General features: G+C 33.0%; 1 protein-coding gene across 1 annotated transcript; it reads right to left on the bottom strand.

Moving 5' to 3' along the window:
- Positions 1-5,760: 5,760 nt before the first annotated feature.
- On the bottom strand, positions 5,761-14,899 carry LOC134721107 (fatty acyl-CoA hydrolase precursor, medium chain-like). Its single transcript, XM_063583853.1, has 3 exons — positions 14,799-14,899; positions 10,429-11,981; positions 5,761-7,009 (listed from the first exon to the last, which is right to left on the bottom strand). The coding sequence occupies exons 2-3, from the start codon at positions 11,958-11,960 to the stop codon at positions 6,814-6,816; spliced, it is 1,728 nt and encodes a 575-aa protein (XP_063439923.1). The 5' UTR covers positions 11,961-11,981; positions 14,799-14,899; the 3' UTR covers positions 5,761-6,813.
- Between the last annotated feature and the right edge of the window lie 1,243 nt (positions 14,900-16,142).

The following is a 16,142-nucleotide window of genomic DNA, read 5'->3' as shown; positions in this document are numbered from 1 at the left end:
TGGATAAGTTTTAAATTGCTATTTTTTTTTTGGTTTAGACTTACTGTAAAATTGCGATTTAATGGTAGAATTTTTTAATGTTTCTTTTAAATCTATTCTCATTTTTTATTTAATAACTTACGATTAAGACTTTGGCAAATTGTGTACTTTCTGAAATCGTTGTATAGGAAAAAAACATAACTGAAAGGTTGTTAAGCTTTTGAATGTCTTTCCCTCAATGAAATGTTTTAAAAGAGAAAGATAAACCGAGACAGACTACCTAAATTTTAAATGTTGAATAAACAGAAAATACGTTTCTCTTTCCAATCTTTTACTCCCCCCTCCCCAAAATTGCTTTGTATCTACTGTATCAATTTTGAAGACACAACCATCTAAATGAAGTCTGTTTGATCTCCAGCTAATCTCCCTGTTTTAAAAGAAACTTAAAATGACTCCCTTTAAATTCGATCCAAAAATATAGGGAGTAGATATTCAAAAAGTCGTTATAATTTTATATTTAGTCTAAAACTAATCAAAATCATATTTATTTTTTATTCGGATATTCTTAGATACATTTCTTTTTTGGCACAATTTTACCATCTTTCTGAATTTAAAACACTGATTTAAGATGTATGCTGTACACTTAATATAATAAAAAAAAATATGTTCAAGCTAAGATGAAAAAAAAGAAATAAGAATTAACCTTTCATTTTTCCTATTTTGAAACTACGATATCTACGGGGGTTGGAGGCTAACATGTCATCACCTTAGTATTGGATAAAGTAACGTGTTTTAGCTTAAAATAGTCAATATTGTTTTTAGTCTCGCTACACTCAGCAACATTTTTTTTTTAATTTGATATAATAACGCCCATTCAAAATCTAGGAACCGCCCCTAAAGGTAAAAATAGATGTGAACTGTGCAGTATATCTGAGGTAGTTAATGCACACCTTTGCTTTGCATTATTCAGATTATAGTAAAGTCAGAACAAAGAGATTTTACTCATGTCATGTGTTAGTTATGTATAATTGTCATTTTGTTTATTTTTTTTGGGTTACATCTTCTGACATCAGACTCGGACTTCTCTTGAATTGAATTTTAAATGTACGTATTGGCATACATTGGCTAGAGGTATAGGGGGAGGGTTGAGATCTCATAAACATGTTTAACCCCGCCGCATTTTTGCGCCTGTCCCAAGTCAGGACTGCCTCTGGTCTTTGATAGTCTTGTATTATTTTAATTTTAGTTTCTTGTGTACAATTTGGAAATTAGTATGGCGTTCATTATCACTGAACTAGTATATATTTGTTTAGGGACCAGCTGAAGGACGCCTCCGGGTGCGGGAATTTCTCGTTACATTGAAGACCTGTTGGTGACCTTCTGCTGTTTTTTCTCTATGATCGGGTTGTTGTCTCTTTGATACATTCCCCATTTCCATTCTTAATTTTATTGTTTGCTTTGTTTGAAAATAAAATTGAGAATGGAAATGGGGAATGTAACAAAGAGACAACAACCCGACCATAGAGAAAATAACAGCATGAATGTTTGCGCATTGAAATTAAGATTGACATGTGCAAATAATATAGAAAGGAAAAGATGAAGCTGCATATATTGTGTTTAAATTTAATTGGACACCATCCCAAATACAATTGTACAATACAAAAACAAAGCAAGCAAGCAAGCTAACAAAACTTTTACCCTACACACATTAGGAAATTAGCTCTAATGTGTTTTAATATGAAGCTTTAGAAAGGCCGTCCTACATTGTTGTTTTACAGAAAACATTTTAAGGTATGAACACTGATTAAAGATAGGATCTTTTTCAATGTTCAAGGTCAGTTTGTGTACAGAATTTCAATATTGAAAAAAACACAAAATAAACCAATTCAGTTGTGTTTTAGAATGTAAATAAGCGGAACCATAATAATCTAAAAAAAATAATATTCATAACCTTCATCCATTGCTACACTAAGACAAGATGAAAAGTTTTTTTGACGGACAATTGGTATATATACGTGTTTGAATTTTTTGAACATAACAATAAATAGCAGGTTATGAAATACCATTTTTTGTGTTCTCGCAAGATGAGGCATGCGTCATCCGTGCAAGGGCTGTGTAGCCAGTTATTGTAGAGGCAACTGGTCATTTCATTGGCAGCTGTATGCCACCATATATATACTTCTTTACTGTACCATGCTTGCTTTAATATACCAAGGAGAAATTCACTTAATATTGTATGATGCGTCATTATTATATTCACCTTGTGTTTTGTTCCTTATCATTAGCGTTTATGATTCTGTATTCTGTTGTGCAGTCCATTTGATTTAAAAAAAAAAAAAAAAAAGGTTGTTGTGGTATTAGTTGGAATTCAAAATAGTTCTTATCAGAACCATTTTGTAAGATCAAATTGGTGTAACAGTAGAACAACTGATTACATTGTAAAAATAGGCTGCATAGGACTAGACAAAGTAACAAGGAGTAGAAAAACAACTAATAGAAGGTATCAAGGTGGATGGGGGAGGGGCTAAAACAGCCCGAGTTTTACTTTCATATGTCTGTTGAAATAAGGGAATTAACTGGGTTCCCCAATTTCCACCGTTTCATCCGTGAATGCAGATATATGAATTACAAAACATTTTTTTTCAACTTAAACATAAATCGGATACCATACAAATTCAATGAATGTACAGGCCTATCAGATGGTGCCTCGTGTGCAGTCTGATGAGACTGGCATTGATGAAAAATTGAACCGTAGTGCTGTGATATGACTAGATTAGGTGTACTTGACTCATATTTTGAAAAGTATTTCAAAAGAAAAATATCAAATTCGGTTCTATTGTTTTAATTTGTTTTGTTCCTTAAATCATCTTAAGATGTACAAATGTTATTTTTAATAAAAAAAAATTGACAAGTAACAATTTCATTCGGACAAGTAAGTTTTGGTATGTACTTGTCCGGACAAGTTGATAAAAAAAGTTAGTGTAGAGGCAACTGGTCATTTCGATGGCAGCTGTATGCCACCATGTATATACTTCTTTACTGTACCATGCTTGCTTTAATATACCAAGGAGAAATTCACTTAATATTGTATGATGCGTCATTATTATATTCACCCTGTGTTTTGTTCCTTATCATTAGCGTTTATGATTCTGTATTCTGTTGTGCAGTCCATTTGATTTAAAAAAGGTTGTTGTGGTATTAGTTGAAATTCAAAATGGTTCTTATAAGAAACAATCTGGCCATGGTTTTGTCGATTTAAAAAGGTCGTTGTGGTGCGTTATTTCTAAAACATTATAATTGGTATTAGTTGAATTTATAATGGTTCTTGAAAGAAACAATCTTGCTATGGTTTTGTCGATTTAAAAAAAGTCGTTGTGGTGCGTTATTTCTAAAACATTATAATTGGTATTAGTTGAATTTATAATGGTTCTTGAAAGAAACAATCTTGCTATGGTTTTGTCGATTTAAAAAGGTGGTTGTGGTGCGTTATTTCCAAAACATTATAATTGGTATTAATTGTATTTATAATGGTTCTGGAAAGAAACAATCTGGCTATGGTTTTGTCGATTCAAATGGTCATAGTGGTGCGTTATTTCTTAAACATTATAAAATTTTTTTAGCTAGAGTTTTAATGGTTCCTAAACGAAACAATCTAGCGATAGTTTGTCGATTAGAAAAGGTCGTTTTGATGCGTTATTTCTCAGAAAAATATAAATGGATTTAGTTGGATGTTTTAATGGTTCTTATAAAAAGCAATCTTCCTTATATGACTTACACCGTGTATCCTCGTACAGCGGACAATACTCACCAAGCGGGTGTGAGCGATTTTGATCTTACACAGTAACGAAAATCTTTGTACCTATATCCGCTGTACTGATGATACACGATGACTTAGAACTATCTATAACAAAATTTTGAAATATCATAAAACAACAAGTAATAGCTTTTCTAAAAGGCTTGTCGTCTTTTAATTGATAATATTGAGATCAGTGGTTTGTGAGTGAAGGTTATTTTTATTGGAATATTGCACTCCAAGCAATATGAATACATAGCACTTTTTCTACTGATTTATTATTCTAGCTGTTTTATTGGTGACCCTTATTAACCCGAACGACGTAGGAGTTCGGGTTAGAGGGTCACCCTGAGCGTGCAGATTAACCTCTATATACCGATTTGATTGGCCAATAACTGTTTTAACACATGACGTCATCAATTAACAAGAACGTTTTAGATGTGGACGATGTTCAGCAATCCACGGATCCTAGAAAAGTTCCTTGTAGGCTTGAAGGGTAAAGAAAGGGGGAAATACGACTTGGGTAAGTTTTAAATTGCTATCCTTTTTTTGGTTTAGACTTACTGTAAAATTGCGATTTAATGGTAGAATTTTTTAATGTTTCTTTTAAATCTATTCCCATTTTTTATTTAATAACTTACGATTAAGACTTTGGCAAATTGTGTACTTTCTGAAATCGTTGTATAGGAAAAAAAACATAACTGAAAGGTTGTTAAGCTTTTGAATGTCTTTCCCTCAATGAAATGTTTTAAAAGAGAAAGATAAACCGAGACAGAACATCCAACTAAAACCATTTATATTTTTCTGAGAAATAACGCATCACAACGACCTTTTCTAATCGACAAACTATCGCCAGATTGTTTCTTTTAGGAACCATTAAAACTCCAGGTAAAAGTTTTTATAATGTTTTAGAAATAACGCACCACTATGACCATTTAAATCGACAATACCATAGCCAGATTGTTTCTTTCCAGAACCATTATAAATACAATTAATACCAATTATAATGTTTTGGAAATAACGCACCACAACGACCTTTTTAAATCGACAAAACCCTAGCAAGATTGTTTCTTTCAAGAACCATTATAAATTCAACTAATACCAATTATAATGTTTTAGAAATAACGCACCACAACGGGAGGGTCTAAAACGCGGAAGTGGAAAACGCGGAAGTGAAAAATTGGTGTATTATAATTAATATCTCTGGAACCGCTTAAGATAAATCAATAAATAAAAGTGATTCTGAAAGCTATTACAATGGGCTATAAGATTAAATTAAAAAAAAAAATATTTGAATATGCTTTTTTACCGAAAAGTTGACCGGAAGTGTTTCTTAGTGTGACTCTGACAACACATTTTTGAACAGTAAAACTTATATTCACGAAAAAGCATATAACCCGGTCAAAGTCTGTAAATTGATTCTTAAAGACATTTAAATGACAAATAATATGATATAAAGAAAAAAATAAATATATTACTATAAAAGGGCAAAAAGTTGACCGGAAGTCACCCTGGTATATAAATGATGAAGTCAAATTTTCAACTTTGAATTACAAGTCCAAAAAAAATTAAAATCCCGGTCAAAGTCTGTAAATTGATTCTTAAAGAAATTTAAATGACAAATAATATGATATAAAGAAAAAAATAAATATATTACTATAAAAGGGCAAAAAGTTGACCGGAAGTCACCCTGGTATACCACAACGACTTTTTTAAATCGACAAAAACCATAGCCAGATTGTTTCTTTCAAGAACCATTATAAATTCAACTAATACCAATTATAATGTTTTAGAAATAACGCACCACAACGACCTTTTTAAATCGACAAAACCATGGCCAGATTGTTTCTTATAAGAACCATTTTGAATTTCAACTAATACCACAACAACCTTTTTTAAATCAAATGGACTGCACAACAGAATACAGAATCATAAACGCTAATGATAAGGAACAAAACACAGGGTGAATATATTAATGACGCATCATACAATATTAAGTGAATTTCTCCTTGGTATATTAAAGCAAGCATGGTACAGTAAAGAAGTATATATATGGTGGCATACAGCTGCCATCGAAATGACCAGTTGCCTCTACAATAGCTTTTTTTTTTTATCAACTTGTCCATTAGGACAGTACATACCAAAACTAACTTGTCCGATTGAAATTGTTACTTGTCAATTTTATTTTTTTTATTAAAAATAACATTTGTACATCTTAAGTTGATTAAAGGAACAAAACAAATTAAAACAATAGAACCGAATTTTATATATTTCTTTTGAAATACTTTTCAAAATATGAGTCAAGTACACCTAATCTAGTCATATTTGCTTTTCTTTCTTCTAAAAAAAATGTACTTTGCATAATGAACTATATCACATATCATTGCAAAACCCTAGATAACAAGGTTTAGGTTGGAGTGCATGCTACTTTATGTGTTTATATACAGATTAGAAGATGGTGTATAATTAACAACTCTCAGCTCTTTACATGCGACCAAAATTCACAGAAATTAAAAATTATAAGTCAACATCCGTTATTCTTCAATGCCGAGCAAAACCCAAACCGCATAGTTATACTATTAAAAGCCCCGAATTGACAAATGAAAAACGACAATCATGTTATTTCAAAATCCTGGACAACACGATTTTAGGTTGGATTTAATGCTCTTTTGAGGAGTTGAACTTATATATTAAAATTCTTCAAAGTTATACCTTTCTTATTTCTCGATATCAGAATGACAATCGTGCGTAACAATAAATCTCGCTGAGTAGGTTCAATACACTAGTTTCTGATTGAAAACTAGATTGCACATGTGGCTTTTTATAAAGAATTTGAATACTTTAAGTTTAGGATCAGTTTATGTTGACTTGGGGAGTCCAGCATTATTCCTATTTACATAGAAGTCAAATGACCACTCGATCAAAAAAACATCCTGATAGCAGTCCTTTGTGCCTTTAACACATATGTTTTATTATAAAAAGCTCTATCAATATCAAAACACAAGGAATACAACAGATAAATATCATTGAAACTAAAATAATCATAATTCATCACGTTGACCGGTGTCTGGAGTCGCTGATTCCAAATCAGTAGCTGGTAGTTGGTTTGACCAAAGGTCCAATATTTCAGGTTTGTAGTTACTTTTTAGTGCCATCTCATCGTCTAAATTCAGATAATGTTTGTCTTCAATATTGTATGGTTTCCATGGTACCGACCCATCACCACCGTATGGCACTCTACAATAACATAAAATAATGTGTCACTAGTATTAAAGAATGTGGATGGAAAACATAGTTGTTAATATAATCTTTAGCCAGACATTATAGCGGCTATTCTTTAAAAGAAAACTATCGTATTTCATTTATAACATTTCATTTAGCTCCTCGTGTTATTTTCTTTCGCATAAATTTGATTAAAAATTTCACAATTCAATATTTCTGGTTTAAATGCTCGCAGAGTCATTTCTTTTAAAATACTATCAAGGGGTACAATCTAAATCACGTGATGGATATACACACACCGGAAGTAACAGTCGAGCAGACCGCTTGAAAGGTAAGTAGTCGTATTTTCTTGCTTATATCAATAAAATTTAATAAATAAGGCAGTGCACCGAATGTCGGATACTATCTAGTTTTGAAATACAAAATTATCCTTGCTGGAAAGCGTGCAGTTAATGCTAACACCTCGACACAGTTCCAAAATTTCACCAGATAACTGTGTCGAAGTCACAGGCACTTGTTTCTGTCAATATGGGTTTACTATCCATACCAGTACTAAAAAAACACAAGGTAGCTAACGGAAATTTTCAATGTGTTCGCTTCAACCAATATTTTATTACTTTCCCTTGCCCCTTTCACGAATAAAAGTACACCAGTCTTTCGGTAATTGATTTATCTTTACAATGAAACAACTCTCACGTACCTTGAGAATACCCCTCAAACAGTTTAACACACTTGAGATGAGAATAATTGACCTGTTTCCAGACCATTGAATTTGGACGGACTTAACTTCCGGTTTACTTAGGAAGTTAATAAAACTGTGCAATCCCATTGGTCACATTTTTCTGGTTTCTGGTAACTAGTATAAATAAACAGGTAACCAGATGAATTCGACCAATCAGATTGCTGTGTTATATTAACTTCCTAAGTAAACCGGAAGTTAAGTCCGTCCAAATTCAATGGTCTGGAAAAAGGTCAATAATTCTCATCTCAAGTGTGTTAAACTGTTTGAGGGGTATTCTCAAGGTACGTGAGAGTTGTTTCATTGTAAAGATAAATCAATTACCGAAAGACTGGTGTACTTTTATTCGTGAAAGGGGCAAGGGAAAGTAATAAAATATTGGTTGAAGCGAACACATTGAAAATTTCCGTTAGCTACCTTGTGTTTTTTTAGTACTGGTATGGATAGTAAACCCCATATTGACAGAAACAAGTGCCTGTGGTCGAAGTGTTTGCAATAACTGCACGCTTTCTAGCAAAAACAATTGTGGAATTTAAAACAACATACTATCCGATATTCGGTGTGCCAAATTACAATCAATATTTAATTGATATAAACAAGAAAATGCAACTACTAACCTTTCAAGCGGCGAGTTCTACTGTAACTTCCGGTGTGTGTATATCCATCACGAGATTTTGATTGTAACCCTTGACTATAGCATAGCTGATATCATTTTTAGAATTTATGTATTGCATTAATTCTTAGTAAAGTTCTAATGATCATCCACTGTCTCCAAAGACTTTTATATATTACTCCACAACAAAGGATACGAACATTTATTTTGAAATTTTAAACCTCCATCGTGAAAGTGTTTTTTTGAGTTATTGTCCGAAAACTGGAAAAAAAATCCCCCTTTTGAAATTAATAAAAACCCAAAACTCGGAAACGTCAAATCTGAAATTTATAAAAATTAAAAGGGAACTCACAACAATAGATATAAACAATCGACCACAAAAGTTTCATTTAAATTGGTTAAAGCGTTTTGAGTTAATGTACAAACATGTTGATGACGGACGGACAGACGGACAACGGTATACCATATAACACGTCCTGTAAACAGGCGTATAAATACTGAGCATTACGAACGTCATCAAAACCGTTTGGTTATCAAAGGGGCTCTAGAGGGATAAATATATCTCTTTTCACACCAGGCACCAGTAATCTTACAAGTTTGATGTATGTCAAATTCGGTGATGCAAAATTCTAGTAAGAGAGGACGTGGCTGTATTTAGAACAATTCGAATATATCCATCGTAATCTGTGAAACTAGCAGCGGAACCGTAGCTCTTAGGTCCTTATGTTATTTTTTTTAACTTTTTTGATGACCATATGCTAAAAGCGCATGATACGTCTGTTTTCCGTTTAGCTTGTCTTTATGCTGTAAATGATTTTTTTTTTCTTCATTAATTAGGCTTTATTCTACGATTTTTCCTTGATCGTTTCCGACATTTTTTTCAAGAAGAAAAATTCCACAACTGTACAACATCAAATAAGAAATTATATAAAACACAAAGGGTACTTAGTTCAATAGATATAAACAAGTCACAATAGTTTCATCATACACTGCTGAAAGCATTTTTGATTTATTATCCGAAAAACTGGGGAAAAAAGCCTCATTGTTTTTAAGAATAAGACTGCATAACACCAAAAATGTCAAATCAAAAATTCATATAAATCATAAGGGATCTTACATCAATAGATATAAACAATTCAGCAAAGTTTTATAAAATTGGAAAGTGTTTTTGAGTTTTTGTCCAAATACTGGAAAATCCCCCCTTTTCAAGTATAAATTCATAACTGAAAAAAACATAAAATCTAAAATTTATAAAAAATTGAAAGGTAGCAAAGGGTTTAAGAGTGATTGTCCGACAACTGAATCCCCCTTTTAAGCATAAAAATTCATTACACGGAAACGTAAAATCTGAAATTTATAAAAATCGAAAAGGAGCATACACCAATAGATATAAACAATTATTCACCAAAGTTTCATTAAAGTTGATGGAAGCATTTTCGAGTTATTGTCAGAAAACTTAAAAATCCCCCTTTTTTAAGGATAAAACTTCATAACACGGAAACGAAAAACCTGAAATTTATAAAAATCGAAAGGGAGCTTACGTCAATAGATATAAATAATTCAACAAAGTGTCATCAAAGTTTGTGGAAGCTTTTTTTTAGTAATCATAGTGACTGAAGTGTGGACGGACGGACGGACAACAGTTTACAATAATACGTCCCACCTTAGACGGGCGTATGAAAAATAAATAAAAAGGACCATAAGAGTTACGGTTCCGCAACTACTGTGAAACAGATATTCCAACAGTTATCAAAATGCACGATGCATGCCGTGTCTGTAAATTTTGTAAGCGGAATTACTTTAATTCCATCATATTATGAAACCTTAGGTTTGAAACCTTTCTTTCAAATAACAAGTCCATGATAGGAAATGCAAGCTTCGATTTATCGTATCAACTGGGAGAATTATATTCCATGTACAGGTGCTGATTCATTGTTCTATATAAAACATAAGTAACATAAAAGCTGATGCACGCGAAAAAAAATTACTACAGGAGTACCTGCGGAGATATGATTGTAAGTGGACTTCAAGTCTTGCTGGACTTTTTTGGCAAAAAAAACTTAATCGTCATTTTCGACTTACCCAGTCTTAGCAAAATATGTCCAATAGCTTATCATTTTCTTTTCAAAATCCTTATCTTCATTATTCAGTACCACTTCTTCGTCCAGTGACAGAAACTGTGTAATGTTGAAAAAGTAAAGTAATTCATCACCATGCCCGACACCTTTGAACCATGACGGAGGAGGCCCGCCGACAGGTTTTGGACTTAATTTTGATACCACATATTGATATGTGTTACCTCCAGAGTGATATTCTAACATTTTATTGATAGCAAAATTAAATAAAATGTCAGCCCAGGCATCTGTTGCTTTTAAAGATTGATCTGCGATAGACTCTGCGGAATAATATTTACATAGTTTGTCCTTGACGTCTGAGTTGTTAGCATACCACAATTCCACTAAGGGTGATACTATTCCGTCACAAAGTGCTTTGTATGGAATACCTTCAGTAACATTAAAGGCATAGTGTTCTTGAAAGCTTGGTGGAAACATCATATATAATACGGATCCTTCGTTAGAAGTAGCTCCCGCCATGAAATCTAGAGAACGGAAAAAATGGGACACATCTGATGACTTGTCTTCAAGACTTTTAATTGGATGTTCTAGAAACAGTTCATGATCTACGACCGGCATTCCAAGGCAATCAAACATCATCTTGTCCGTTGGCATTGAAGCAAATACGTCGGATAATTTAAGAAATTCATCAGCAGTTTTCTGTCTTAAACAGTCAACGAATATTTGTTTATCATCAAATGGACAGGAAGATTTTTCAGCTATTTCTGCTACAAATTTTTCAACACTGCTATCTTTTAGAAGTACAAATCTAGATACAACACTACTCTGTGCAATAACTCGCTGAAAAAGTCCTTTATTTGAAGGTATAAGTGATTGGAATGATGCACTCATTCCCCCCGCGGATTCACCAAATAGTGTAACAGACTCGGGATTACCTCCAAATGATTCTATATTATCATGTACCCATTGGAGTGCCATCTTTTGATCCCATAAACCATAGTTACCTCTTGCTGCAGAATGACCTACAGAAAAAAGGCCAAATGCACCAAGTCTATAGTTTATTGTTACAATAATAACATTTCCTTCCATAGCAAGTTTTCCACCATCGTATTGGTGTCCATAACCAATCCAAAAACCACCACCGTGTATCCATACCATAACTGATAATTTTTGACCTTGTAACTTTCTTGGAACGTAGACATTCAATACCAAACAATCTTCCGACATGGCTGGTCTACTAGATTCAGGTATGAAATCGATACCCGGCTGCATACAGATGTGTCCGTACTTTGTTCCATCGTGTACTTCTTTTCTTTTTTCTAGTGGTTCTGTTTTTTGGAATCTCAATGAGCCAATCGGTGGTTTCGCAAAGGGTATTCCCCTGAATTCAAATAACGGTTCTCCTGTTTTGGGATAATTCAGTCTAAGTCCTTTGATTGGTCCAGATGGTGCATTTATAACCGCTGTGTCTGCGTTACTATCAGCACCAATTAAAACAACCAAAAAAGTAAAAATTAAACACACGAGAGATGATTTCATTGTGATATTACTGTGATCTACCTAAAAGAAAGATAAAATAACAATTACTGTTTTTACTGTATTTGGCACAAAATCTCGAGATTTTTCGGTGTCATATGCAATTCAAATTTGTGAACTTAAAGCTGTTAAGTATTAAGAACCTCTGGTGAGTATTATATTGATAAAATTCGCCACTAATGTACAAATTCATAAGCCTGGTATCTTTGATGACATCGTCCAGCTCAGTATAGTAAAAAAATAGAAAATACTAATATATATCTGTCAATTTTTTAGTGATAAAATTTTCTACTACTATGAAATATTAGGTTTTCTACCCAAAGACGAGGAATGCAATGGTCGTGTTTGACAATATTTTTCGACATTTTCGCTATTTATAACACTTTAATATCTACGTACGTATTTGATATGCCCGCCCTCCCCCCCCCCCCTTTTTTCGTGGGAAAAATTTGGTTGAAATCAGTGAAGCATGACTGGACCCCCTTCTTCTCTCTAATGAAAAGTTCTGGATCCGCCACTACAGAAGCTCGCCTCCTGTAAACACTTTAGTAAATGTTATGATCACGATAGCTCCAATTATGGTGAAAGCTCATACATAGACATTAGACATTATTTTATTTTCCAATCATGGGCCCTTGTCAGGCAAGATACAAAAACAATGATTATATAAACATTAGTGAAATACACAATAAGTAATACACAAATAATAAATTGATAATATGAGCAAAGTAGGATATAATTATAGTAAGAGACATTGAGTGTAATGAGGCCGATTTAATATTAAAACAAGAGGCTGTCACAACGACAGCAAACCGGATTTATTAGCATTTATTTGTGTCCTGGCAATATCACAAGAACCATTACTGATGATTGGTGAAAGTTAAAATTGTCAATATCAAATTTGACCTCTATTTTGTCATCAGTATCAACATATTAAAATTTGAAAAGCTTAGATTGAATGGTTTGTGAGTAAATGCAACAACGTGAATGGAAACACCATTTTACGATCTTTCAAGAACCATAACTCCTGAACGGTAAAAGTCAAAATCGTCATTATTGAACTTGACCTCTATTTTTTCATCAGTAACAACATATTAAAATTTGAAAAGCTTTGGTTGAATGGTTCATGAGAAAATGCAGGGACACTACTGGAAACACCATTTTTCATTCTTTCAAGAACCATAACTCCTGAACGGTAAAAGTCAAAATCGTCATTATTAAATTTGACCTCCATTTTGTCACCAGTAACAACATATTAAAATTTGGGAAGCTTTGGTAGAACAGTTCATGCGTAAATGCACGGACACGACTGGAAACGCCATTTTTCAATCTTTCAAGAACCATAACTCCTGAACGGTAAAAGTCAAAATCGTCATTATAGAACTTGACCTCCATTTTGTCACCAGTAACAACATATTAAAATTTGGGAAGCTTTGGTAGAACTGTTCATGCGTAAATGCACGGACACGACTGGAAACGCCATTTTTCAATCTTTCAAGAACCATAACTCCTGAACGGTAAAAGTCAAAATGACCATTATTGAACTTGACCTTCATTTAGTTGTCAGTAACTACATATTAAAATTTTAAAAGCTTTGGTTGAACGGTTCTTGAGTTAATGCACGGACAACATTTGATTGCCGCCCGCCCGACCGCCCGCCCTGCCGCCCGCCGAGCATCCCCAATTTAATAACCGACATTTTTGTCACAAAAATCCGGTTAAAAAATGATACGATATTAAGTTTATTTTAAAATACAGAAACTAAAAAATAGTAAAAATAGAACCGGGAATATAGTATCTCAATCTGCAGATACTATATACGAGGGGGAGGACAGGGGGTACCCTTCTCCCTTCTCCCACCCCTCTTCTCCTTTCTCCTACCCCCGTTCTCCTTTCTCCCATTAGAATAAAACATCTCCTTTTGAGATATTTTTTCTTGAAATATTAGATATTTTTTTAAAAGGAGAGATATTTTATTTTTTCTCCTTTCTCCAACCTTTTCTCCTTTCTCCCAGCCTTCCTCTCCTTTCTCCTACCCCCTTTCTCCCTGTCTCCCTTACACCTGTCCTCCCCCTCATATATACGATATTGTACTCCATGTGCGCCAATTAGGTGAAATAAAAAGTAACAAATTCAAACAAAGGCGATGGCTTACCGTCAGACTTTCATTTTTGGAGAGAGTTAAAAATGAATGTTATAGTTTCCAATATTGACGCGAAGGGTGACATCAACATTAAAAGTTATACATAACGCTGTTCTTTCAAATTATGGTGGACAGCAATATAAAATATACACAAGGTCAATTTAAAAAAAAATCTTTCAAATTTAAAAAAAGCTAACGGTGAAGTTGACCGAGCCAATCACTGAACTATGTTGTACTGTTAAAAGTTACTCATTTCACAGATTTATCTAATATAAACTGTGTATGTAGCTATTTTTTAGCTACAGTATAAACAATACAACAGTTATTGAAGTGTTGACACAAAAATGAATACCAAGGATATAAAAATCCATCCTTGGTTTAACGCTTATCAATGAGCCATGTAGGTGAAAAATAAATCCAATATTTAAAAATTATTTTAGAAATAAAGGAACCAGGAAGTGTTAATAAAGAAGTTTCACTGAAATCAAACATCAATTTATATACGAGTTACAGAGGTCAATTTATATTTGTATGATTGAAATTGAAATAAATTTATAAATACATGTGTTTGATATTCTTATCTAAATTACAATATCGCTATATTTTACTAACTTTTGTGTTTAGATCTAAAATATTTGCTTCACACACATATATACACGATGTTTTATTTTTCCAGGGAGGAAAACACACACACTTACCTTTGCAAAAAAACAAGAAAACACCTATAAGCATCTACCGGTAAAATCGATCTTTTTATGATACAGAGATAGTCCTAGAAATTAAACCCCACATTATGCATATGCCTTATTTGGTAATCACGTGATCTCTTAAAAATTACTCAGTTATTATATACAATCTGTAAAAAGTTCAGGTAATAGCGCGAAAGTAGATAATATTATATTATTTTAGGGGTTATCAGGGTGCATATTATAGTTCGTAGTTTCAACTTCAAGGTTTCTATGCTAACACTTTTTTTTTTATAAACTATGATTCAATTCAGGGTTTTCTTGTTGTTTATTTTTGGTTTTCACTGTACATAGGGCTAAATATGGTCTTATTTCTGAATCTTCGTATTTCACCTTCTACATAATAATGTTAGCAAAATCTTTTTCAGACGATTCCTTTTACCATTATACTTTAGTTGCTTTTCTTTAGATCCAGAGCCGAATTAAAATATCATTTAGCGAGAAATAAGTATTTTTTTCTGACCAAAGTTTTTTACTAATTTAAAAATCTAGTTATCCTAGTATTCATTTATAAAAAAACATTATGAAATGCTTAAATGATATGATTTTTTTTTCAGCAGCTCTTATTCATTAAAGATCAAATATAGGCGGAATTAGAGGGGGGGGGGGAAATTGGTTGATTATATATGACCGGGGGCCCTCTTAGGTAGGCAGTGGGTCACCTCCTATGAAAATTTCTGACACAAAGCTTTAAAGGATTTGAAGAGTTTTAATAAGTGTTGCTGAAGAAGATGAGGTTTGAAATTAGGCAATGCCGTAGCTGCGGACTTATGTGAACGTGCATGTTTTATAGATGCATATATACATTACATTGAATAATGTAGTACACATTTTTTTCAATATATGTACATAGTTTACTTTCTATGGACATAGTTTTCCTATAAAATAAAGCACAGAGTTTACTAAGTTTTTCTATATATGCGAATTATTTACTTCATATATAAAAAAGACGATGTGGTATGATTGCCAATGAGACATTTCTCCACAAGAGACAAAATGACACAGATACTAACAACTATAAATAAAAACCTACAGCATTCAACAATGAGTAAAATCAACACCGCATAGTTGGCTATAAAAGGCCTAGAAATGACAACAAAAAAAACCCCGACAACCACTGAATTACAGGTTCCTGACATGGGGACAAGCACATAGAAAATTTGGCGGATTAAAACTAGTCTTTAGTTCACCAACCCTCCCCTCACCCGGGACAGTATTGTAACAGTATTACAAAATCAGAAAAAAATGAAAAAAAAAGTTGAAAAAGTCTGAATTCATCAGATGGATAAAATAGAA

This window comes from Mytilus trossulus, chromosome 6 (assembly GCF_036588685.1).
Source record: "Mytilus trossulus isolate FHL-02 chromosome 6, PNRI_Mtr1.1.1.hap1, whole genome shotgun sequence".
Classification (NCBI taxonomy): Eukaryota; Metazoa; Mollusca; class Bivalvia; order Mytilida; family Mytilidae; genus Mytilus; species Mytilus trossulus.
The sequence above is the reverse complement of the archived record's forward strand: the minus strand, read 5'-3'. Positions and strand labels throughout refer to the sequence as shown.

Bases quoted from the DNA above. Each gene is read 5' to 3' on its own strand.
- LOC134721107 (XM_063583853.1), bottom strand. From the start codon at position 11,960: ATGAAATCATCTCTCGTGTGTTTAATTTTTACTTTTTTGGTTGTTTTA. The intron at 7,010-10,428 runs GTAAGTCGAAAA...ATGTTATTGTAG, and splicing joins ACATATTTTGCTAAGACTGG to AGTGCCATACGGTGGTGATG.